Raw genomic sequence first — 25,251 nt, 5'->3', positions numbered from 1 at the left:
CACGCTGTTCCCCCGCAAGAAAAGGGGCACACACAGCATTCCCCGGCAGGGAGAAGGGGCACACACGCGGTTCCCCTCAGGCAGAAGGAAGGGACACACACGCGGCCCCGGGCCGGGCTCGCCCTCGCGTGTCGCCACAGCCCCGCCCCCGCTCTCTATGAATAGCGCGGCGCGGGCGGGGCCCGCCGGGGCACGCGAGGACAGCGGCGGCCGCCGCTTAAACGGGCAAGGCCGGCCGGGCCCTCCCGTGCCGCCGCTTAAACGGGCAAGGCCGGCCGGGCCCTCCTGTGCCGCCGCCCCTCGGTACCAGCGCGGCCTCACCTCCCCCGCGGCCCCCCTGCCCCTGACTGCTCCTCCTCTGGGTCCTCCCGCTCTGTGGCTTTAACGTCAAATTCCAGGCAATCCTTGAGATTGAGCCTAGTAAACAAGGATATGCCAGATATCAAAATCATCCACGTTTCGCATACTCCCTCATTTTTAGCAGCAGGAAATGTAGAAGAGAACGTTTCTGAAGACCAAGAAGGAAAGGTTTCTGAGGTTTAACCTATCCTGCACCAGTACTTCTGCCTAAACTTGCCTAGAGTTAGTCCTGACTGACAGAATACCATCTGCAGTAAGGTACGTACATCAGGAGTGGAAATTTCCATTTCACAGGGTGACAGTTTTGTCGGGAAGAAAGTGGCTGAAGAGGGAGTCTGCCCCTCGTATGTGATCCCCACGTAAGGTAATTTAAAATGTTGGGATAACCCAAACAACGACCTTCAAAGCCTCAACTTCTGCTAAGATCAGAAAGACATTACCCTGTATCTTCTGAACACAAAACACATGCTCTAACCAAGGCAAAAACCTTACCAGACAGGACTTTGATCTTATCAGGCCCTACCTGCAAAACAGCAAGCATCTAGCACGCTCCTAATGTCTGAATCTGCATTTCAGCAGTAATTTCACCAGAAGGTCACTGAGGGCTGGAATCCATATTCCATGAAAGGGACTACAGAGTTGTACTTGGCTGTGCAACTCACTTACCAGGAAACAACATTAATTGCTGATTTCCACCTCTCCCTCACTGTCAACAAGCCACAAAACTTGGTACACTACATTCAATCTTTAGGGCTTAAACAGAAACTACTGGCTTGGCCCTTTGCCTTCCTGAATTAAGTCAACCTTGAACTTTGCAAGATAACTAAATTTATATTGTAGTCAGCAACATTTGTGTTTCTCTACGTCCTCACTTTGTGGCCTGCACACAGCACTTTGACATAAGCTGCTGACTGCTCTTCTTCTTTCTAGTCACTCAAGCCCAATCATGTGTAGAAGTCAAAATAAGAACAGAATGAACTCCATGTGCCAACCAGCTGGAAATCTGCCTCTCGCATCAGGATTGCTTGGCTATTTTACTACTAGCAGGATTACTGCTAACATTCTGAAAAATTAACTTAATCACAACAGCAATAAAACTCTCATCCTAATTTTTCTGTAGTAATTATGCTACCTTTTACTCCATTTTCTTGCTGCTATCACGATGCCTGTCACAGACAGAAACCTGAACTTGCCTGTTTTGATCCATCTGAAGGGAGTAGACCCAATTCTATACCAACAGCTCTTTATCTCCACCTCCTTGGCCACACAGAGATACATACATACTCTCACTTTTTATGGGTTTGGGATTATTTGTCACATTGAAATTTCTATGCAGGAAGAAAAGAAATAATCACATTACAGTTAAACCATGCTGCCCTTTGTGTTTTACATCATGTGGTTACAATAAAGATGCACGCAGATAGACAGTTTACAACTGCTACTGTAATTACTGTCATCTCACAGCCTTTTAAGTGTTTAGGTGACCAGCTACACTGCATGGTGGCACAATCACAGGAGATTTACCAATACAATGATTTTTCTACAAACCAAACTCTTCATTCACCAAGTGTTAAAACACACCTCAGAATTAGAGGCAAACATGATGTTCTACTCCCTACACCCACTTGCCAGAATACCCTTATGGCAGACAATATATTTTGGTAAGTTTATTTAGTGCATGTGATTTTCTGGCAAGGTACGGTAAATTTAGTCAACCACACCTGGAACTAATACCTTTGATTTTCCAGTTTTCTATGCCATACAGCCATGTACACATGAGCTGGAATGCTCTGTTACCATTTTTTATGAATCTGCACCTTTGCACCAATGTGAAGTGAAATCCCACAGGGCTGGGATGGTGGATGTACAGGAGCTAATTTATTTAAGCCTCTACTAACAAGAGAATTATAGTTGGGTCTGTCTGGATTTATACACATTTAATATGGAAGTTTTCAAAACTGTTGTTTTTCTTGTAAAAAACAGCTTGTTCTGGCCAACAGTCTTCAAGAGGTCTTTGCCAAGTTATGAACAATGCTTCATCGAAACACAGTTTTGTGCAAAGCATGTAAACATTTGCCATAAAGTTTATGCTGTTATTTTTTCCAGCCACTGATTACTCTTGTTTTCATTGAGATGTTGCACGAGGAAAACATCTAATTCAACTAATGTGATTCTTTTGGTTTTGAAATTACATACATACTTTTCAGAGGCATCACCAAAGTTTAATCTCCAGCATGCTGAAAATAATGCACCACAGTTCCCAGTGGAGATTTATATGCAGTTAAATTACATATTCATGCTGAACCCAACAGCAAACAGACATACTGCTGAGAAAGGAAGTCTCAATCAAGTCAAAAACCAAAACAATCTACTTGTTCCAAACAAATACAGAGATAAACTAACCTTCCTACTTGGGGATAACGTGGTATTTTGATTACTAAACTTTAGTCACATGGGTATGAACATACAATGGTAACAGAAAAAGAGGTGAAAAATCTTTAAAAGAGAAGGAAAACAAAAAATAACAGGATAGAGAGGAGGTGTTATGACTGGCAAGAAGCATTCAGTATTTCTAGAAGAAAAGGAATATTTTTCAACAGACAGACAATACTAAAGTTAATAGGAACCATGGAAGAAAACTTTGAATGGGAGGTCAACAGCAATGTTGTTGAGGCAATTTAGTGAGGAAAAAAAAGATGTGTATATCACATATTTAAATATCATATATTTAAACAAATGAGCTGCATGAGCTATTTGGAGTCTGTTAAATTGATAGGAAATGGCTGACATTGAACTAAAATATAGCAGAGAATTTAATTCCATATAGTATTAAGGAATGTGCACAATATTCTTTGTTCTTCAGCTTTTTGGCATCTATAAGCAGCAGCCTGTATTGCAGTAATATCAAGCTCAGAAGTCTCTCTGCTGAACAGAGCTCAGCTCTCATTATGGCCTGGGATCCTGTGGCAGCAGGATTAGAAGTGGTGGTGCGACCCTGCTGTTGTAAGTGAGGTTGTGGAGGTCGGGCTGAAAAACCCAGCATTTACCAGAATGTTCTTTAGTTTCAGATTGTGCAGTTTTGAGTAAGTTAAGCACTGGCTTTGCAGACCGCCTCAGGTCCAGCTGGAAGTCCAGAAAGTTTTGTACTTGATTTAGCAGCCTCCAACTCAGCATCCAAAATAAAAAGTTCAAAAGGACTAGAAAGTTTTGGTATACTTGAGATTAAAGGCTTGCCAAAGGCCACACGGGAGATCTGGCATCTTACTGGCTTTACTCAGAAAAGCAAACATGGCACATATGAACTTCACTGGGGCTTTATCATCTCAGTGGCACATTTCCCAGATTCAAGTAACGTAACAGACAAGATACGCCTATGAACAAACTTACATGCTTTTAAAAATGTTCCTTAAGAAGGAAATAATTTTGACCATTCTGAAAACAACCCCTGAGACACTGTAAGGTGTTGCTGAATGCAAGAGTTGTTGAAAATTTAACTTGTGCAGGTTTGGACCAAAGCAGCCTGTTAGTCTTCCAATATTAAAGTAATTTATAATGGAAATTGAATACCTACAACTAGAATTGGAATGGTTTTCACCCAGTGCAGGAGGGTTGGCTGCACTTTCCTGAACTGCACCAAAGCATTAGTGATAGAGCCTGCAGTGAGGATGGGCACAACAACCTCCAGCAGCTACCCCCTGGCACTGGAACACACCCCCATGGAAGCAGCTGGGCAGAACAACTTATACAGAAACCTCTGGCTGTGTTAATGCACTGCCGGGCTAAATAGGCAATGGCTAGGAAGGAATCACTGTTTGCAATACAGGAAACCCCACATCAACATAATTCATACTTGTGCCCCAAAACTTAATCCTAAAGAAAAGTTAAATGTCCCTTGGAGCTCTCATAAACACTTGGAAGACTTTTTTGCCATGAATTCTTATTTCCAGCTCCCAAAAATGAGATATGTCATCTTATGCATGTCATCTATGCATAGCAGAGGTTAAGCCACTAGAGAGCTATCTAGTTGCTAAATTTAAAATAGTATTTAATTGCTTTAAATGCAACTTTTTGTTTCCAGTCTTGTTTCTCCAAAGTCTGAATTAATCTTATTAAATACTTCTCCAGCCTTGTTTGGGACTTGGGACAAAGTGAATCAAGGAGAAACAGAAGGTAACACAAGTTCAAGCAGTTTAGGTAACACAAGTTCATGGGAATCCCTGGGGGATCTGTAGTACAAAATACATTTAAGAGATCCCAGGCTTGAACATTATTTACTTTTCACAGCATAGGGACACTGCACAGGCTGATACTCCTGAGGGAAAAGAATTCCCATAACAAGTCCAAACCAGTGCATGTCCTATTAGGAAAACATTTCAGAGTTGTGGGTAAACCCTGAATCATAGGCATTAAACTACATATTTTGCTTAGGCATTAATCCAGGCAGAGAGATCAGACAGACACAGTATGACACCCTTACTAAGTATTTCTTCATCAGCTCGTATTACAGCTGCTGACTAACAAATGCATAGTACCTAATCAGGGTTTCTGCATGTCCTGTGCCATGAAACCCTTGGAGGAGTATGTAGATTAACCAATGTAATTTTTTTGTAATACGCCATTTCTTTCCCACAAGCTCCATATCCCACAGGCGTTAAATAGTACAGTAACAGAGTTAAAATAGATACAGGAAAGAATGTAAGATTTAAAAATAGATGAGGAATCCAGGAGGCAAAGACACAGGAAGAGGTCTTTGATACAGGCTGCAACAAGCATGAGGGTTTTGAAAAAAAACACAAAACTTGAAAATTTTTGCCTCATTTAAGTCAGTGTGGGTTTGCCAGTGCTGTTTACTGAGGCAGCACTTCATGCAGAGAGAGAAAACTTGGATTTGATCATGAAGTGAATGAAAAACCACTAGTGTAGTAGGAGACAGTGACAGACACAAACATTTCACTGTTTATGTGGAGTGCAGTCTGGTGGCCCTTGAAAGACAGAGATTGGCTTCAAGTCTGCCTTTATGCAAGCAAGTCTGATAGCTTTTACATGAAAGTATTAGAACAAGATATGCTTTTGTTCTGCAGGGACATAACACGCTACCTCATCCAGTCACCCCCCAGCCTTGTGTTTTAGGGAAAAGCAAGTCTGGAAGAAGCCTCACTGGCTTTGAAACTATGAAAGTTATTAATTCACAAATCTTTACCTTTAATGCAACAGTGCAGCAGACTGTTCCAAGTGCTAAGTACAGTGCATGCTTAAACAGCAAGACTAAACTACACAGCTGAGTTTGTATACATTTTACAGTGACATTCTTGAGGTTCTTTAACCTACAACATACAAGTCACTGAACTTAAGAAACCAACAGTGTAACCAGTACATACTATCGCAGCAGTTCCTCAAACACCTATTAGCATGTGTTGACAGTTCTGAAAGGAAAGTTGTTGAGCAATTATGCCAGGAGATAAACATTGCCTAACCCTAAAGAGTAACCACAAGAACAGAAAAACAAGTGTTACTGCATCTAGTGTCTGCCTCCCACAGCACTGATCCCTGACTACTGAAATAAAAAGACTGAAAGTCACCTGAGGATATAAATGATATTGAAATAACTTTCTTATATCTGTATAGTCTGCAGTTCAAAAGTCTGGTAACCACTTCCACCTCATTACTCTCCACTCCTCCAGAAACTCTGGCTACTAGCAAATACATTGTCTAAAAATACACTGTCTCTCAAAAGCTTTCTACTAGGTGTATTTACAAGTACTATGGGTATGATCTTAGAGTCAAGCAGAAATAACTGCTTATTCTAATGTTTGTATTCACAAGCCTGGTAGACACAAACATGTGGCCCTGTTGTATCTTATTGCAGGGTTCCATACTGTTGTCCCCTTATCACAAAAGTTCCAAACCTTCTCGGTGTTTCTTGTGGGGCAGCTCCTCAGAGCCCTGACTCTTTCCCCTTCACAAAGGAGCCAGCTGACTCCAATTCCCCTCTCAAGCAGTCACCCCACTCTTTTATAGCATCTTCGTCTCATTGGTTCAGCTGTGGCCTCTTAAAGGCAGGCCTGTTGCTAAGCTTTGATAATTGGCCCAGCTGCAACTACTTAGGGGTAAGATTACTTTCTACACTATCTTTATTTTCTTATATTCTATCCCTCTACATGGCCCAAAATGGACAGCAGCTAGAATCTATTTAGAAAATTCTGACTAAGATCATGGAATTTTGAAACCTTCTCTCAGAGGAAACCATCAAGTCTCATACTAGTTAGCATACTTTACCATTAAGATGTTATGCTGGAGGATAAATGGCTTGACTTGAGGGGAATGGAGAGGGCCAGAAATCAACAAAATCTCTTTGCCCTAGTTCTTTTCCAGGGGTAGAGATGAGCTTGTCTTGTCACTTTGATATGCTAAATAATCTTGAGAATTATCCTCCTTGGAAAGACAACACTTAAGTGCGAGGCATCTGGAAAGGAACACATGGGCCATATGTAGATGAAGGATCAGTGAACCATACGTGGTGATATGTACTGGGGCAAATGGGGCAAATGTGCAACATGGCCTCAGAACATTTCTGCTTGATACTCCCAACTAGAAATAAACAGCAAATGTAACAAGGGAGACTCCCAGAAATTCCTTTCTACCTGAGTGTTATGCAAGCTCTTCAGAGGTTAAGATCTGCTTACCTTCAAACCATAGAGTGGGATGGTAAACCTAAGATTCAGCAGCACATCTAGTTCTTGGCAGTAAAAAAGAAAACATGGCATGGGTTGAACAGGTCTTCTTTCACTTGTGCTTCTATATTTCAGATTGCAGAGAAGGATCACATTCCAAATCCTAGAACAATTTTAATCCCAAGCACCTTCTGGCCAAACAAAAGTCTCTGGACATGCAATTGCCCCCAGGCTTTCAAGGGTCAGATTCACTAAATCCACCATTGTATTATAGTGTCTGGAATGGAAGACACACAGAACATAGTGCCCCTCCACTCCCAAAAACAGCACCAGTTCAGCCTTTACTAGGAGGGAACAATTCTCACTGCCCACAGCTCATGCACAGATGAGATGTGAGCACCATGCATGCAACCAACTTGCACACTTCCACCACTCAGTGCACAAAAATGATCCAATTGGTGAGGATGATCCTCTGTAATTACAGCAGCCTGTGGGAGAAAAAGAAATGTGAAATAACCCTGTGCCGTACATTCAAATTTCAGCCAAGAGTATAACTGAAGTAAATGGCAGGAATTACACGTTTGCTATGAGGCATGAAGCCAGAGCTAGAAGAATTGCCTCTATTCACTGTCTCAGCTTTAGAAACCAGGAGTAATAAACAATTAGACAACGGGTTTGGTGCACAGTTTCACTGCACCGAGTCAGAAGTGGTGGGGATGTACAGATTAGTACTTTTGGAGAACCCACACTTGCATGAGGATGAACTGTAACACCATTAGTGCTGATCCATGAGAAACAAAGAAACCTGACTGAGATTGAAATGCACTCCTTTCCCAAGCCATGGATACCACTTACTTCAAACCACCTGGAATGCCTGCTACAGTTCTCCAACACCAGCATTAGACTAAACTGCATGGAGTAGTAAACACAGGGAAAACACAATCCACAGCCCTTTGATGGGCTTTGGGGCAGGGGTGGCCAAAGAAGATTTCTGTACTTTAAGGCCTTGGCAAGTACAGTCTTCATCCAGGCTCGACTACAATTGTGACTGCCTACTTTATTCACCAATTTCAGTAGACACTGGCCTTCCTCCAGGTACTGATGGGGATTTTAAGGCAGTTTTCCCTTTCCAGCAATACCCCTCATATGCCTCCAGCAGCCATCCTGGGCCTCTGCAACCGGGCCACTTGCTACCCTTCCTGTCACAGCACTGCCAGCTGAGGACTCCTGTTTTATCAAAATGCTGAGACTGTGGCCAAAGTTTTTGGCTCCTCCTTAAACAAGCCCTCAGCTTCAGGTATCACACTCTCAATGGCACATGCTATAAAAGATAACAGTATAAAAGTAACCACCTTAGCTTGTTTGGTGCAATCTGTGAGTAGCACTTCTCAAACCCCCTCTTATCTTCCTGCTGTTGAACACCTGCAGCAGAAGCCACAGCATCTCTGGAGTGAGTCCTGCCTGTACCTGGGAGGAATAGGAGATTTCCCCTTAGTAACATAACATTTAATTTCTGGAGTATACTGTGCTTCACTAATAATATCCAGGCAATGTAACAGTTGCTTGTCTAATTTGTAGTGCTCTCTCCAGCATAGTTACTCTGTTTTTAACAGCCTCCTTATCTATCAGGGGGCAGCTTCGAGTTCTGAATGAGGCTTATGAGTGCTGTGCATGGCAGGTGCTGCCTAATTGTGTGTGTTTGTGCCACAGCTGCCAGTGCTGCTCTGTCCAGCTGAACACACCAGGGCTCATCTGAGCCATGACTGTGGTCAACAACAGCCCAGAACAAGGGACTGCTTGTTCCACAGTGGTGACAGCAAAACGCCATGGGGTAGGGCTGACTGTTTAACAGTTTTTCATGATTCTGCATAGCATAAGTGCTGAACAAAGCACAGTGGGTGAGGGACATGATGTCATGCATTTTCCAAGAAACCTAGATATTAAAAAATTCATAATAAATGCCTTCAGTGAGTAGGATGCTTTTTGGGGAACCAACTGGGTCTTTCTGATAACAGTGTATTTATTCCATAGTGCAGAACTGCCCTGCTGTATCTCAGAATAAGAGAAATAACATCATGATATAATCTCATTCAGTGACTTTGGACATGTTTGTGTCCTTCTCCCATAACTGTCTCATTTTTCAGGTGTATTATGAAGGCTGAGGCTTGCAATAGAAATCCTGTACAGACAAAATAAGGATGGAGGCTTAATTACTTCTTGAAGTAATTAGTATAGTGCCATGACAGCACTTGTTTGTAAATTATAAACATTCATTTAATAAGTAAGGTAAATTTTATTTTCATTCTTTGTGTTTCAATGTTGTAACTTGCAATACCTTTCAGAAACAATCCCATACAGACAGTTCAGATTGGAATATGACGATACTTAACAACATATGGAAATGCTTTACTGATTATATAGTGCAAGTATTAAATAATACACTTGATGCTATTGTTTGGGTGAAAAGTGTAATGTGTACATTACAGTGCTGTGAGCCAGAGCACTCACCGTCTAGCTGGAGCTCACAGAACCCACAGAAGTGAAGAAGATGCCTGTGTATTTCAAAGTAGCTGCACAAAGAGAGTCTTGACTCTACAGCTCATCTCTAAACAACAGATTTTCTTTGGGCTAGGGGATTGCCCAGGTGAGAAACCTGCAAATGAGGAAGCAACACAATGAGGCAGTTAACAGCAGCTGACCCTCAGTGAAAGGGCAGGTGAGTTGTGGTTTCCTTGGACAGGAAGGAGTCCACCAGGTGCTCACCTTGATTGGAATTCTGCTTTCCAAGTCTTCTGCCTGCCACCAGTGAGGCCTTTTTACCTCTCAGGTCCAGCTTTTTTCCTTGAAGCTGTGCTCCAGCCAGCACCTCTGTTTTGAAAAGAGCTGTATTCAGTAAGGGCTGCCTAATTCTGTCCTTAAGGTCCACCAAAATATTTTTCTGAAGCAGGACCTTAGAGTCCTCACGCAGGCAGGGAGTAGAGCTGGTGCTGCTGCACTGCAGGGGTGCAGCTCAAATAGAGAGCATCCAGAGAAAAGAAATATTTAATAAGAAAAACTAAGGCAAATAAATTCAAATAAGGAGGAAACAAAGGGGGAGGGGGAGGAGAAGGCTTAGCATGTAAAGGACAATAGCAGCAGAAGAGTCACTTTGAGATACTGAGTCCAAACAGTATTCTACGTTTGGAAACCCTCTCTGAATTTCTCAACACTGTCTTCAGGAGATACATCATATATGTTATGGACTATGCACCATCTTTTGTCAAGATTACTAGAAGGACTTTATGTAAGTAGTGAATGACATAATTAAAAACACAAAAAGCATTCTTAATCTGAGTGAACCATGGGGCAAGGATACAGGGTTCCAAGGGGGCCCTTCCCAACCCTGGAGCTCATTGCTTGTAACCCAAGAATTAGCTGCGCTGTACAAAGTGTCCATTGTATTCTGCACACACACTGTTCCTGCACATTTCTAGGGATGTAATACACTGCAGGAAGTAAATGGCACAATTACAGACAAAGCCCATGGAGGATGTCTCGGAGAAGATTTGAGCAATAGAACATCACACTCTTAATTAATATGTTCCATGTAGTAAATAAAGATGCTCTGATAACCAAGAGAGGGAAGGCTGTGAAAGCTTGACTGTAAATTTTGCTTAAGCAAAGACTGCACTTACCTTGTGGGAATATTCCCTTGTGTGAATGGTTTATGCAGTATTAAGAATAGGAAAGTCCTGCAGTTTTGCATTCAGGGGGGAAACTGCTAGAAGAAAATCATCTCTCTCATTTCCTGCTAGAATAGGCTCATCTTTCTTTAATTCTCCAATTTCTTTTTAACACCCCTCTTGCCCTTCTGCCATAACTCAATTTAATTTAGATCTGATTAAGTATTTGCAGAAGTGCATCTTTCCAGCAAGCTGGTGGAAACCAGCTGTGGCTGTGGGTCAGAGACAGAAGAGGAACAATTAGCACAGTGCAGTTTCAGCATTCTGTTGCATCTGTTATATAGATTACCCACAAGTAACCCATCAACTAAGACTACCTGTTTAATTCTCTGATAACAGAGATTCCAGGCTCTTCAGAAAAGTTCTTCAAGGGGTCTTGTCTTCCCAGAAGCCTGGGACTTCTGGTGTTGTGAGCAGTGCAGTGCTGGTAGTAGTTGCTGTCTGGGGGAAAGTCCCATCTGCTACAGATCTTGCCATTAAAAAAAGCAGGAGACTCAGGTGTGTCCCCATTCAGCAGGTGCTAAGTGAGGCTGAGAGACAGACAGGAGAGAAGGTAGTGGAAAACATTTGTCTCCTAAAGACCTGGGTGTGGAACAGAGGAAGAAGAGGTTTAGTTTTCCAAGGAGACAAGTGAAGAAGGTTGGTTGTGTAAGTGCTGGAGTGGAATAAGGCTTGCTCCTTTCAGAGCAGGGCTCTTGGCTAAGAGAAAAGGGAGAGCATCTGGTGCTTGGCTTATCTGCAGTGAGAGGAGGAGGTGAGTCAAGGGCTTGGAAAGGTGGAACAAACGTCTTTGATTTTTATCAGCCTTCTGCCCATTACTTAATTTAGCTGGTAGCCATCAGTGAGGGGAAAAGGATAATTTCTCAGGGCAGCAGAAGAGGAATCATTTGTTGTTCTGGTTGCCATGATAATCCCCAGAAGTATTTTAGGAAACCAACATTAAAATCTTGAAATGAATAAAGAAGTGAGTGGTGTGGGACAAAACTTGCTATCTTGCTGCATTTCTGTATTATGTGGATTATTGGGTAGTCTTGTGCTGGTTTTGAATATGTTTGCTAGAAATTGACAGCCTTTTGAGTCCTTGCTTCTGTAGTAAGACATATGTGAATGCAGAGTCTTTGAGTCTGTGGTCCTCCATTCATTGCCCTTTAGGAAGGCTAGGAGCACAAGGGCTACATAATTTGGCCTTTCTTTCTTTTTTGTATATAGGGTAAAAATTTAAAAAACAAAGTAATTATTTACCTTCCCTTTTGACATAATATCTTGGGATTTCCACTGAGATTAAACCCTCAAGTTGTCAGCTATTTTCAGAAATAGTTTATATTCTAGATTAATAGAGGGTTACAGGGAATGATTCTAATTTTTTCACATTCTTTGTAGGATTCATAGACAAAAGAGAAACAAAAACAAGAACTGTGATTTCTGATCAACTTTGTACCTATGTGATGCATTTTGTTCCTTGTGCTGCAAGTGAGAGCAGGCAATTCTTAGCAGGTTCTGACAAGTGGCACATCTAGTCAGGAGAGGAGGATAAGACATTATGAGAGGGGCTGCCAGTCAGTACAGCAGCTTTGTGCAATGCATTTCAGGCCACTTGGTCATGAGGAGTTGTGCTCTTGTCATCTGTGACAAGGAGCTCCTGCTTCACCAGAAGCACGTGTGACTGGCAGTCAGATGAGTGCAGACAAGCCAGCAGGAGTGCACTTCAGCAAGGGAAGGAGTAAAAAAGTAAATGAAGACCTGAGAATACCTGTAACAGAGCAGAGCTCAGAGCTAAGGAGCAGAAAATGGCACTCAAAATGAAGGATTTGGGAGATTATTCTTTGAGTATTGCAGTATGTAATGGATGTATGATCTGTCCTTTTTCCTCCTGTCCCCAGAGCAGGTAGCAGTAAGTAGCAAGTACCTAATGAGGGATACAAGACAAGCTAAATAGGTATCGCATTCTCAGTTTCAAGTCTGTAATTGAATCAGATGTTCAGATGCATGGCTCTGACTGTGCAACACTGAATTAATTGTATAAAGTATTTGTATTCTTCTCCCCCATCTCTTATTACCACTCTGTTGTGGTTTGAAAGCAAAACCAGTGAGAGACTCTAGTCTCCTATGGCAGTTATATTCAGAAAATGGAACTACTGCATGAATTGGAAAACTAACCAATAAGACAAAAGGCAAATTTTCAGTCACCTGTCTGCAAACCACCTGCATAGCTAGAATTCCCCAGGACAATGTGTGAACAGTGCTGAACAGCAAACCATGTTTGTGATAAAACCACAGGCAGCTCAAGAATAAGCAAATAGTTCTGCAGGCAGACAAATTTAAGAAAAACTATTTCCTAGGCTAATCAGCATGGGATAACCTATACCCCAAAGGCTGCAGCTTCCCATCACAGATAGGGACCTATCCTCTAGCCACTTACCTCTTTTCAAAGACCATCTACAACATTACTTGTTTTTATCACTTTAACTCACACAACAAGACGAAAATGTGTTAAGTAGAAAACAGACATGGAATTGAGTGAGCCTGGCTTCCATAACAAAAAACCTACAGTAACCAGCTAACTAAGTGAAAGTAGGATCATGCAAAGGAGACTCCAGAAATTGGGCTCTGGATTTTTATGTTTTTCTTTAGCAAAAATGATGTGGTGACTGCACTGGTTCCTCTGTAGTCTAATGAGATCCAGATTTTCTATAATTCAAATATATTTGCTTTAATAGCTGATGCTAAGTCTGAAGTGTTACAGTCCAGGTACCTTTGATTTCAGTCATAAAATCCAGGATTGTATTCTAAGAACTCTGAAGATTTACAAAAACTACAGTAACAATCTCACCAGTCACTTAAGCAATGAGAGGAAGCAGTTTTAGAGCTCACCTTTACTGTACATAGCCATCTGCACCAAGAAGCTATTTGGTAAATCTGACTTTGCAGAAAGATGGCCCATTCGCTTCCTCAAATGTGGGATGATCAGATTGAATGACAAATGCTGGAGATTTAGGGTAACTCCTAGGGAAAACCATTACCATGAAAAATCACTCCTGATCCTGAAAAAGCCTATTTAAGTGAGATAGCTCTCTGAGCTAGTGAGATAATTACTGATATGGTAAGCCTTTCATGAAGTACATTAGATGATTTCAGATGTCTACAGCATGTGGATCAGTGTGCAAGTCATAGAATCACCTAGGCTGGAAAAGACCTTTAAGATCATCCAGTCCAGTCTTTAATCCAGCACTGTCAAGCCCACCATTTAATCATTTCCCTAAGTGTCACATCAACATATCTTTTAAATTCCTCTAGAGGTGGTGACTTAACTCCCTGGGCAGCCTGTTCCAATGTCTAATAACCCTTTCAGTGAGGAAATTTTTCCTAATATCCAGTCTGAACCTCCCCTACTGCGACATGAGGCCATTTTCTCTTGTCCTTTCATTTGTTATTTGGGAGGCTGACACCTGGCTACACCCTCCTTTCAGGGAGTTGTAGAGGGCAGTAAGGTCACCCCAAACCTCTTTCTCCCCACGTGGAAAACTAAACACCCCCAGCTGCTCCTCATCAGACTTGTGCTCCAGACCCTTCCCCAGCTCTGCTGCCATTCTCTGGACTTACTCCAGTACCTCAAGGTTCTTCCTGTAGCAAGGGGCCCAAAAACTGGATACAATATTGGAGGTGCAGCAGGGCAGCCTCACCAGCGCTGAGTGAAGGGCACTGCACACTGAACTCGGGTAACGCTTTCTGGGAAAGACATATTTCTAGAGCTCAAAGGGAATTACATAGCTCAATGGAGTACATAGGCCTGCTTCAGAACAAATTTTCAGGTAGTAAACTAAACTACTCTTAGCTCAAAAAGAGGAAACCACACCCAGAATTTACAAAATTGATGTCAAAGGTCTCCAAAACTACACTAAAGGAGGCCAGTTTGCAATATGTCTGAGCCCAGTACTCTCAGAAATGGAGAGCATTGATATGGCTTTGCAGGGACATACTGGACGATGGGGACACTTGTGGGCCAGCTCCCAGAGCACCAGCTGATACAGCTCCTGATTCTGTGCCAAATGACATGCATAGCTTTCCCTGTTTGCCTGGCTTTCCTGGAAATAACTAAGCTTCTGCACAGCACTTAGTCATGTGTGTGATCATTTCTGTACTTCACTTTGCAAACTGAGCCTTTTTTGTAGTTTGATGACATTTTTCTGCAACTGTCCTCTGCTATAGAGATATGATCTATCTTCTACATCAGGAAGTGACTTGGGAGAGGAGAACAGTCACGTTAAATGATGTCACTGTCACCTAGTGTTCCTGAAAAAAACCCCAAAAGAACTCTCTAAAGTCTGTCTGCATATGACAAATGTCATATCTAAATTGAGTGTCTACCACTTAGTCCATTTATTGGTATAAACTATGCTGTTAAAAAGTATTTGCTTTTAGGGTGTCAGAAAAACTTGTGCCTGGGCATTTCTGAAAATGCAAGGATCAGATTCTCAAAACCCAAAGGTATCCCAGCTCTCATTCTACAAGAAAATTGCTTGGTTTGACTTAAGAGTACCTTTTTCTAGTTTAGATTACCTTCCCACATGCATTAAGTTTGGGCATCTATGAATTATTATGGGGTAACTCATTCTATCTCCATCAAAGTATCTGGATTTTAGGCATCTGTAGGGTCTCCTTAAAAGAAAAAGGTTTAGCAGAGGTTCTTTTATGTATAATTTGTAGCTACTTTGCTAAGCTCTCATCAGCCTCATCACGTAATCAACTGCTCTTGAATCTCCATTACACTCTCACATTTATGTCCAGACTCAGATTATAAATAACATTTTGCCATGGAATGCAGCCATTTTCTTACTCACATAGGCTCCACTGGGATGCACAGCCACCCAGAAATACACAGAATTTCATCACCTCATAATGCTGTCTGAAAGACTTTCTTTTGTTCTTTGCAGTGGCTCAGCTGAGAGGCAGAAGAAAAACTGACAGAACTCCCAATTCCAAATTCAGTTTGCAGTCTCACACAAACATACCAACTACCCAATAGCAAGCATTATTAATCAACTATACCCAAACATCCTTTTTGTGATGATTCTGCAAATATAAATTCTGATTTTTGAGCATTGACTACCCCAGCAGGCATATTACTCATCTGACATTATAATATCTGCCTCAGAAGGCATATTGCAAAAATATCCAGCATTTTTTGCAATATTTTGCAGTGGTGTTTTCACCTGTGAGTCACTGCTGACTTGCAAGCATGAACATGAATGAATGTTATGCAACTTTTACTGAATAAGCTACTGGATCAATTCACTCATCTGAGCACTTCCTGATGACATGCTGGTGTTTTCTGTGCTTTTGAATGAAAAGAAGCTCAGCAAAAGTGACAACACGTAATATTCACACACTGCAAAAAGCACAGAGAAGTGAAGAAACAGAAATAATAAATGGGCAAATAATGTAAGACCAAAACCAACACTGAAATTAGTTAAACCGAGCTCAAAGTAATGATTCTGTGGATTAAACCCAGTGGAAGTGACTATGCTCAATCACAGTCACTTCCACTGGATTTAATCCACAGATTAACTGTGGCTTCTAACTTTATCATTTCTGCTTCATAGCTGGCAAAACCTGACAGAAGTCTGGTAACAGAATGAAAACAGAAGTAGCAATTATTTTATGTTTTACCTTCCCATATTTGCTGTACCTTAACTTGAATATTCTTTTCTTTGGTAAGCTTTATTCAACTTGATGTTGCATTTAAAGTAAGTTCTTGTCTTTTTCTGACCATATTCCTCACCACATAACAGACACAGAACTTCATGTCATACTTTGAAGTTCTGTGATTTTCTTATGGCAGGAAATTTGCAATTCCCAATATTCTTAAGATTTTACATCAACAGTTAGGTCCTTTACTGGTGCAGTTGCTGATTTATGATTAGATATCTCAGAACCACTGGCCACCAAACATAACTCCTTCACTTGGAAGTTTTTTCACAGTGTGTTACAGACCACTTACCTATAGCTTGGCTCCCAATGAATTGCTCTTCTGTAAGGTAGGATGAACAGCAACCTTATGGAAATTAAAGATAGAAAGGTAAAAAAAGATAAAAAAGGAAATCAACAGCAAAAATCCTGATTGTTTAGCTGTGGGTCACCACTTCAGAGGTCTCACCACAGCAGAAAAGCAGGTCTGTATCTGGAAATGAACCAAGAATCTTGTGCCCCAGCTGCAGAGGTCAGGCACACAATGGAGCAGGCCTGCTTGCTGTATTTAGGGATGTTGATCACTGTCAGATTTGATGATGACGAGCTCATTGTTGTTGCAAGAAACAGCACTAGCACCTTGAAGTCCTCTTCTCCTGCTTCCTGGCTGAAAGAAACTAAAGAAATAAACTTTTACAGTCTCATACATTACATTTTTTTGATCACAGCTGTCTCAGAGGTTGTCTGTAAGAAAGAATGCCATGAGCATAGCAATTGCAGGTGTCTACTGTGATCTGCTGAGTTCAGTGCAATGTCTGACAGCTGAAGCAGAAACTGAATTTCAGCTACCAAAATTTCAGTTTGCTACTCACAAAGGAGTGCTTGACTTCTGCCTCTGGGCTTTCCAGTATGGGAGGGGTAATGCCCAGAAGCCACAGAGCCTTATGAACATGTAAGGCACCCCACGGTACCCAGTCAATGTTGCCACTTGGAAATTCACATGCATTATTTGCAAACACAGTGACTTTGATGATTCTGTGGATACTGTCATTGTGTTTTCTCAAAAAATCCATTAAAATTGATTCAGTTTGCATACAATGTCATTGCTGCTCACTTCTAAACTATCATTTCATGCTTTGTGACAGAAAAGGACTAAGCACTGAACGACAAATGCACTTCCTTTTGTTTCTCACGTTTCAGCATTTTCAACAAAGATAAAACATTACCCAGTGAATACCAATTTCCTCAGACCAGTGGAAGGAAGGGAGCCCAGTGGGGACTCTCCATTTCCCCGTCCCTTACATTGCCATACTGGTCACTTCAGTCTCCTACTGCAGAAATGAACAGCTAAAAAAAATAAACCTTTCAATCACTGCTCAATGCAAGATTGTATTTACATTTATATTAAACTCACTTTTCCACAGTACACACAGTAGCACAAACTACTGTGAACACAATCATAGAACAAACCAGAGAACACCATCTCTTTTATGTTCTGAAAGTATCAAAATACATCTTGAATGTGGTATTTTTTTTCTTTCAGTTTGCTTTCCTAATTATACTATTATCACTGCCATGCCAATACCTTCTCCCATTTTGTGTGCAATCATTACTTATAACATCACAATGGGCAATATTTTGGCATTTTGGATTACTGTCACAGCCAGTCCAGGGAGCTCAGTGACAGAGCACACTGCTTTCACTAGAGCTTACAGTGCTTTCTCAGCCCTCCAAAGCTTCTTGCTGAGTTTCTGAAATGCCAAAGTTGCTGACTTACAGGTAAACATGGCTTCCTGACTTTTTTAATATTTAAGCCTTACCTCCACCTTCTGCAAAAGTACTGCTAAATGTAAGCCACTAGAGCACTTTTGTTATTTTACCAAGTCTTTAACAACTGGAGACTTATTAATGTTGATACACATTCAAGCAATTATGTGATGTAACACAGTGATGTGTCCAAACTCAAATGAGCTAAAGGGATTCTGACGATGAGGCTAAACATCTGATACTCATTCTTTTACTGAGACAGCAGGATGCCTGGTAAAAACAACTCTGTGCAAGCATTCAGGGGAGAGTGTGGCTCACTTGTGGCAAGAACCTGTTCATTGCCTCCTTCTCTTCCTATCTTCTGCCCTTCTGAATTATTATTAACCTGATACCAACAAAACAGTGTTAGGCAAGCTTATCTTTGAGAAAGCTGCAGGCCATAGGCTTTATAATTCCATCCCCTTTTATTCCCTTTTCTTTCCAGAGCCCCCCTAAAACCATGAAACCACTAAGGAAAGCATCAGTTACAGACTGATAGATTCTGTCAAAGTATAGGATTGTGGCTACAAGTACTGCAAGAACACAGGCAGAGATACCTGGTATTTTCCGTTTCCTTTTTTCCTTGTTTCTTCTGCTTTATTGGAAAAGGAACTGTTTACATACACAAAATAAAATGAAACTACGTCTTTTCATCTTACAGATGCTTTGTAGGAACTGAAACAGGGAGAGCAGCTATGTGGCCTTTTCTTTTCCCTGTTCTCAAACAGAGCTTCCTGAGATGATATAAAATAATGTTACTTCCCTGAAGTCCACAGAACTCAGGTAGCTTACACTTTCTGCATCTCACTCACTGGATCTAAAACAGAAGTGTATGAAAAGAGAAAAAATTACTGAGCAAACTCATGCAGGCAAAGTGCTGATGAAATATCTACTACTATAAATAAATAAAATAAATATAAATAAACTGCATGTTTAGATCTTACCATGTTCTTCAAAATAGTAAACTAATTTCTCTCAGATAAAATTCCTCATGTTTCCCACTCATAAAATTCTTCCTTCAGACGGCCCAATTTCGCATGTTGCAGTCTTTCACTATTATTTGGTTTACAGCAAACTTTTAATTGTAATAACAGCTTTTGCACCAGTTATAAAAAATGTTGCTAGAGCTCAATTATTTCTTTATTTTGGCCATGCCATCAGTCTGGCATTTGTAGAAGGACTTTGCTCTATTCTGTTTAAAGTTCCTGTTAACAGAGTCCGTAAAAGTATTTTCATTTCACAAAGCACTTTAGAGTTCCTTATTCCTGTAAATCAAAACAATAAGCTATTTTGGGAAGGGCAAAACAGGGTGGATTCCATGTAAAATTATTCTGCTGCTATGCACTTGTAGCTAAACAAAACTCTAACTGATGCAATAAGAAAGCAATAAATATTAAAAACCTCTGCCAAAAAACAGGCTGTATTTCTTGAGTGGATAGAAAAATAGTGCCCTAACAGAGGGAAAAATTCTCACCTTAGTCTGTGTTAAGAACACATCAACAATATACCGAAGTAAGAAAATAAAATAAGAAGGTAGGATCTATTTTTATTACTTTTTTTGTAATCTCAGTTTCAAAATTCACCTTCTTTGGTAACAACAAGTCAGGTATAAGATGTTCAACACAGGTGAATTCAAGATTTACTGCGTACTTACAGAATTCACTTTTCCAGTCAATCAGAAAAAATAACATGCAAAAATTATCCATGAACTAATATATATCATTATAAGAAGGAGTTGATCAATGGCCACAGTATTCTGTCTAGTGATTTTCCATAAATTGTTTTTGTTCTGGGGATCTCATGTAACGACTGAGGTTCCCTGCAAAGCGGACAGACCCCCTACTCCTGCTCCTCACAGGGAGATTATTTACTACTGTTGGTTCCCACAGCTGCATTTGAGATTTGCGGTCCTGCACTGAAGCCAAAGCTGGTCCCACTGGGCAGCTGGAAATATGTCTAGGTGACAAATACACTTACTGCACACGCTGCTCTTACACATGCAGCGATAGTGACTGTCACACTAACTGCGTGCAAGACATTACTTTTTTTTTTTTTCTTCTAGTGCGCTATTAGAAAGTCAGAAGTGCACTTTTGTTCATAGCTATAATTTAAGAGAGAGCAATATACGAACCCCATCTACTGAATACCATTAACTTTTCTTTTGTATATCAAAGCTTTTCTATTAAAAGCAACCTTCATAACACTACTCTTTCCCAAATGAAGAAGGCAGCTCACAGGGCTCACCCAACCAAAGAAGGAGCAAGTTCTCACCCAAGCAAACCTCCTCCCCTAAGCCCCCGCCCCGAACGCCGCAGTGCCACGTTCCCAGCCCGGTACTAACCTCAACACACACCAGCAGAACAACGGGAGAGGCCACGGACCGTGGGGAACTTGGTACGGCCGCTGGTTTTACTTCAAAGGCACTCACTCCTACACAACAGCAGCTGCTATCAGGACAAGGCCTGAACCCAGGAGATCACCTGAAAAAGACGGCCCACCCCTCTCCCGGCCACCAGCTGTACCAGCCACGGCCCGCTCACAGCCGCCTCTGCCGTCGGGCCTAGCCGTGCACACGACGCTGCGCCGCTCTCCGCTGCCCAGAGAAGGCAGGCACGGGGCGAGCCGGGTTCTGCCCGACCACGCCACGAACGCGAACCACGAACAGCAGCGGATTGTCTCGCGCAGCGCCCCCGGCCCCACGGGCACACCGCCGCCCGCACGGCGCGAGCCGCGCGAGTGCCTGGACGAGGGCAGCCTCGCACCTCACAAGGGCCTTCCCCATTGGCCGGCCCGCCCCGAGGGGGCCGGGGTAACCAATCACAGCTCTCGTCTCTGCCGGCGGGCAGGCGGTGAGGGCCGCGCTGAGGGCGGGAGCCCCTGAGGTCTGCGAGTTCCCTGCCGGCTGAGGCAGCGCTTGTGTCCGGCCGGGGACCGGCCACACCGGCCCTTCCGACCCCGGGAAAGCTACTGCTGCACAGCGGGAAAGATCTCGAGCCTAACAGCGCGCGACGGGGTGAGAGAGCGTCGAGGAGAGGCGGTAGGAGAGGGGCCCAGCGGCGCTGAGGAGGTTGTGTGGGCTGAGGGCACAGAGAATAACAGGGAGCCTCTAGAACCCCCCATCAGAGCCTGCTGGTGGTTGGCAACCAGAACAGTCCAGATCTCCCTTTTACTATACATTTTCTGATCGATGTCCTTGATCCCAGAGTTAAGACTGACAACTTGTGCTTAAGTATTGCCCTTTCCTCATTTCCCTGAAAATGGCCCGTTTCTTCTCACTCTGAAAGAGCTGCAGGGTTTCTTCTCAGAGTCTACTACTAAAGAACCTCCAGGTAGGTCTGCTTAAGCAATTCTTCTCTCTCAAGAAGGAGGCTGAGCTTAAGCACAAGTAATATTTCTTTTAATGATGTTTTCCACAGAATTCCTTTTTCATCTAACAGGTAAGTCCCAAACTCAGCCTTTTTATTTGGAAATGTATTAACACTTCCTGTAGATCTGCTCAGAACAAATGGTATAGTACGGTATGGTTGCATCAAAATGTTCTGTCTCAATTCAGCATTAAACCACATCCTCCTGCACTGGGTGTACCTTATTTCTCTCTTTGCTACAGAGACTGCACCACAGGCTGCCGTGTTCTGAGCAGACATGGGGGCACTGTGGCTGGTTACGCTATGAACCTGGCCCTGAGGGGCAGTGCTGCATGGGGACATAAATTCCATTTTTTCACAAAGCACACTGGTAACATAAGCAGTCTTTACTCCTGAATGTGGTATTTTCACATGTATGAAACCAACTTTTTGCTCAACCTAGCAGCAAAACTGTTTGGGTTTCTGGAACAGATGTTCACTTCCACTCACACTGCCTCAAACTCCACAAAACTTTTCCTCCAGAGAGAAAGACTTCCAAAGCAGCCCTCCTCTGATCATCTCTTGTCTCAGAGAAAAAGTCTTTGCTAAAGACATGAATTTTATAGGAATTACTCTGGAGAAACATGTTCCAGCAAAAGGCAATAGGTGAGACAAGTGCTTTCAGATCTCCATTCAGATGCATTTCTTCTACTCCGTAAATTACACATACAACTCCTTGATTCAGGCATTAATCTCTATAAAACTGGTCGAGCTGTATTTTTTACAAGCAGAGCATAATTATGAAACCTAAGTTATTTGCGTTTGTACTTTTAAATAATTCCGAGGCTGCGGAGTGCTAGAGTTGTGACAGGGAGGTGATTCCAAGTGTGTTCCCTGGCAGTTGGTTAAACCTGTCACAACCCGTTAAAATCCACACGCGAGCTCCATCTGTGGAGCTGCGGACCAAACCGTGCAGCCTCGCTTCTTCCCAGTTCCAACTTGTGCCAGTTCCAACTTCACCACGTTTTCATCTTGTAAAGTTCAGCGCCTGTTAAATTGTCCCTCGCAGCGCCGCTCTAACACGGCTGTTCCCGAATCGCTCGCGTCCGTCAGAGCGCGCGCGGGACGCGCCCAAGGCGCGGGAGCTCCCCGGCCGCGCCCGGGGCCGGCGGAGGGCTCCGCGCGCGCCGCCCTGCGCGCTGCGGCCACGCCGGGGGCGGAGGGTGCCGGCCGCGCGCGCCGCCAGCCAATCGGGCGCCTGCTCCCCCCGGCGGGCGCTCCCCCCCGCGCGCGCCGCCCACCTGCTGGCGCGGGCTGCGGCCCCGCGCTTTCGTCACGCCCAGATGTTCCCCAGGCCACGCCCCGCGAGGTCCGGGCGGCTCCGGGCAGCGATAACGGGGAGCGCCGGCTCCGCTGTCACAGCGCGATGGGGAGGCTGCGAGACCGCATCGCCAGCTCGTTGCCTTCTTGAAAAACGGCACTGATCCATGCTCCGAGCGACAAGCTGCCAGTGCCAGGATCTATCTGCTGTTCTTTTTCTCTTCCATTGGACCGCCAACGCTTTTTCGATTTAGTGACAAGCTGGGTGTGATCGTCACGAACAAAGTGTGGGTTTGATTGCTGCGATATCAGCCTTTACTCCTACAAACCGATCCTAAGAAATAAGGGAGGGAAAAGTCTGCTTGTGTAATCTTTTTAAAAAGGGAAAGAGCGCTGTTGTGTTGGGTTTGTTTTTTCTTTTTTTGTCTTCATCTGTTTGGATTTCTTTTTAAACTTATGAAAAATGGCAACAGCAGCATATGTGGATCATTTTGCAGCAGAGTGCCTTGTTTCTATGTCAAGTCGTGCTGTTATCCATAGTCCTAAAGGGGAACCTGATCCCCAACCTGATGCAGCAATATTTCCTTCATCCAATGGAGAAGATAGACGGGAAGTCAGAGAAACCGGGAAAGACAATGGATCATCATTACTTGTGGTAGCTAGCATTTTAGCAGATCTGAACCAGCATGTCCCAAACTCACCTGCTCTAAGGACGGAAAAAACAGAGACGCTTGATATAACAGAACAAATACACATTTCTATTGCTCCTAAGGAGTTTGGGGAAGAAAGTCTGTCTTCAGCTGGTAAGAGCGGAGGAGAAAGAGCAGCCACACCTACTAGCCTGGCTGCAGTAACTGAACCAAGCCCCAGACAAAAGAACAAACGCATAAGAAGCTGGACTGACCCTGGATCACCCCAGAAAAAGCACAAATGCCACTATGTGGGGTGTGAAAAAGTTTATGGCAAATCTTCCCATCTTAAAGCTCATCTAAGGACCCATACAGGTTAGTTATAATCCAGCCAGAGATTTATTTGTTACAGCTTGGTAATTAAAATGAAAAACGAAACCAAACAAACTTTTATTTGGCCACTGTTATGGTTTCACCTCTCGGAACTCAAGCTCGGGAAAACCAAACAGCAACAACAAAAAAAAAAAACCCTCTGGGAATAAACCCTTACTGGGCATAGATTCAAAGCTAATGTTGCCCTTTTTTGTTAATGTCATAGGGAACGGCATGCGGGTCACCTGTGTGGATTGTACCAAGCTGTAATTTTTAGCTGCTGGCCTTCTTGTTCTGTGTGTCTTCTACTTCCCTTTCCAGTACTTCTTACCTCCCCATTTTCCCTACTCCCTGCTCCAGTCCCTCTCTTTATACCAGCTTATCACTTCCTATGCAAGTATCAGTACTCTTGATATTTTTAAATTAAATTTTCTAGAGGCACCTACATGGCTGTGTATCTGTTTCTTTTTTCAGCAGACACTTTGTGAAAGCTAGAGTAAGCAGAAGGTAGGTGAGAGGCTGAACATGAGTCGCAAGGAGACACCATGAGTGAGGAGAGAGGGGGATATGGGCAGTGTCTAAAACACTTTTGGCAGCTGGGTAGAACCAAATTCAAAAGAAAAAAACATTTGAATGCAGCCAGTAACTCGTACTCATCAGTGTTCAGTGCTCACTTCTTGCTGAAGGCTGAGCACTTTTTTTGTTGCTACTGTAATTTATGAGACTCACCCACACAAAAAGTGGAAGTCTTGCAAGCCTTGAGAAAGTTGCACTGAAAGTATTCGGAGGGCCATCTTGAAATAGGCCCATGACTTGCCACACCTCATGCCTCTGCCTGGTGCTGGGAAATAGAATGGCTTCCAGTCAGAAAGGGGACACCAAAAATTGAGGAGCCCAGTCTCTGCTGAAGGCACCAATCATAGCAAATGTGTGGAGGCACCGCACCAACTAGAGCAGACTTGTGCAAGATGTTCCACTGAGTAATTTCAGATGGCAAATTAGTTTGCTAAGATGTATGGTCAGTTCTCTTAAAAAGAGCAGTAAGAAAGAGATCCTCAGAATTAAACATGATACAACTCCTGAGCAGTTTTAGCTCTGAGGTGTCAGCCTCACCCATGCTGGCCTTACTTTCTGTGTGCCTTCAGCTTTTCCTGTTGCCTTCCTGAGATAAAGTAAGAGCCAGTCTAATTTGATGGTATGCTTTGCTCTCTGTGGGAGAGAAGAAAGCCCCATCAAATGTGAGCATATGGATGGACAATTCCCTGTGGCACACAGCCAAAGGAACAGTGTGTTCCTGGCACCCCAGGCAGCCTGTCCTGCTTTGCACTGTGTAACTGCTTTT

The 25,251-nt window shown here is 42.9% G+C and overlaps 1 protein-coding gene and 1 long non-coding RNA gene across 3 annotated transcripts in view; one reads left to right on the top strand and one right to left on the bottom strand.

The window, feature by feature from the left end:
* Nucleotides 1–356: 356 nt before the first annotated feature.
* Nucleotides 357–22,953, bottom strand: LOC102062960 (uncharacterized). 2 transcript variants are annotated; one of them, XR_003381175.2, is made up of 8 exons: nucleotides 16,908–22,953; nucleotides 16,752–16,805; nucleotides 12,504–12,659; nucleotides 11,071–11,335; nucleotides 9,795–9,899; nucleotides 9,540–9,684; nucleotides 8,384–8,498; nucleotides 357–7,519 (listed from the first exon to the last, which is right to left on the bottom strand). It is a non-coding gene; the product is annotated as an uncharacterized LOC102062960 (long non-coding RNA). The 2 variants fall into 2 exon arrangements; XR_012582198.1 differs by having other exon boundaries at nucleotides 12,504–22,953.
* The window catches only part of KLF13 (KLF transcription factor 13), a 28,659-nt gene continuing 26,303 nt past the window's right edge, over nucleotides 22,896–25,251 (top strand). Inside the window, exon 1 of the mRNA XM_005490268.4 lies at nucleotides 22,896–23,912. Coding sequence (XP_005490325.1) covers nucleotides 23,372–23,912 — 541 coding nt within the window. The 5' untranslated portion in view covers nucleotides 22,896–23,371. The remainder of the gene's footprint in view (nucleotides 23,913–25,251) is intronic.

The sequence above is a fragment of the Zonotrichia albicollis genome, chromosome 11 (assembly GCF_047830755.1).
Source record: "Zonotrichia albicollis isolate bZonAlb1 chromosome 11, bZonAlb1.hap1, whole genome shotgun sequence".
NCBI lineage: Eukaryota > Metazoa > Chordata > Aves > Passeriformes > Passerellidae > Zonotrichia > Zonotrichia albicollis.
The sequence above is the reverse complement of the archived record's forward strand: the minus strand, read 5'-3'. Positions and strand labels throughout refer to the sequence as shown.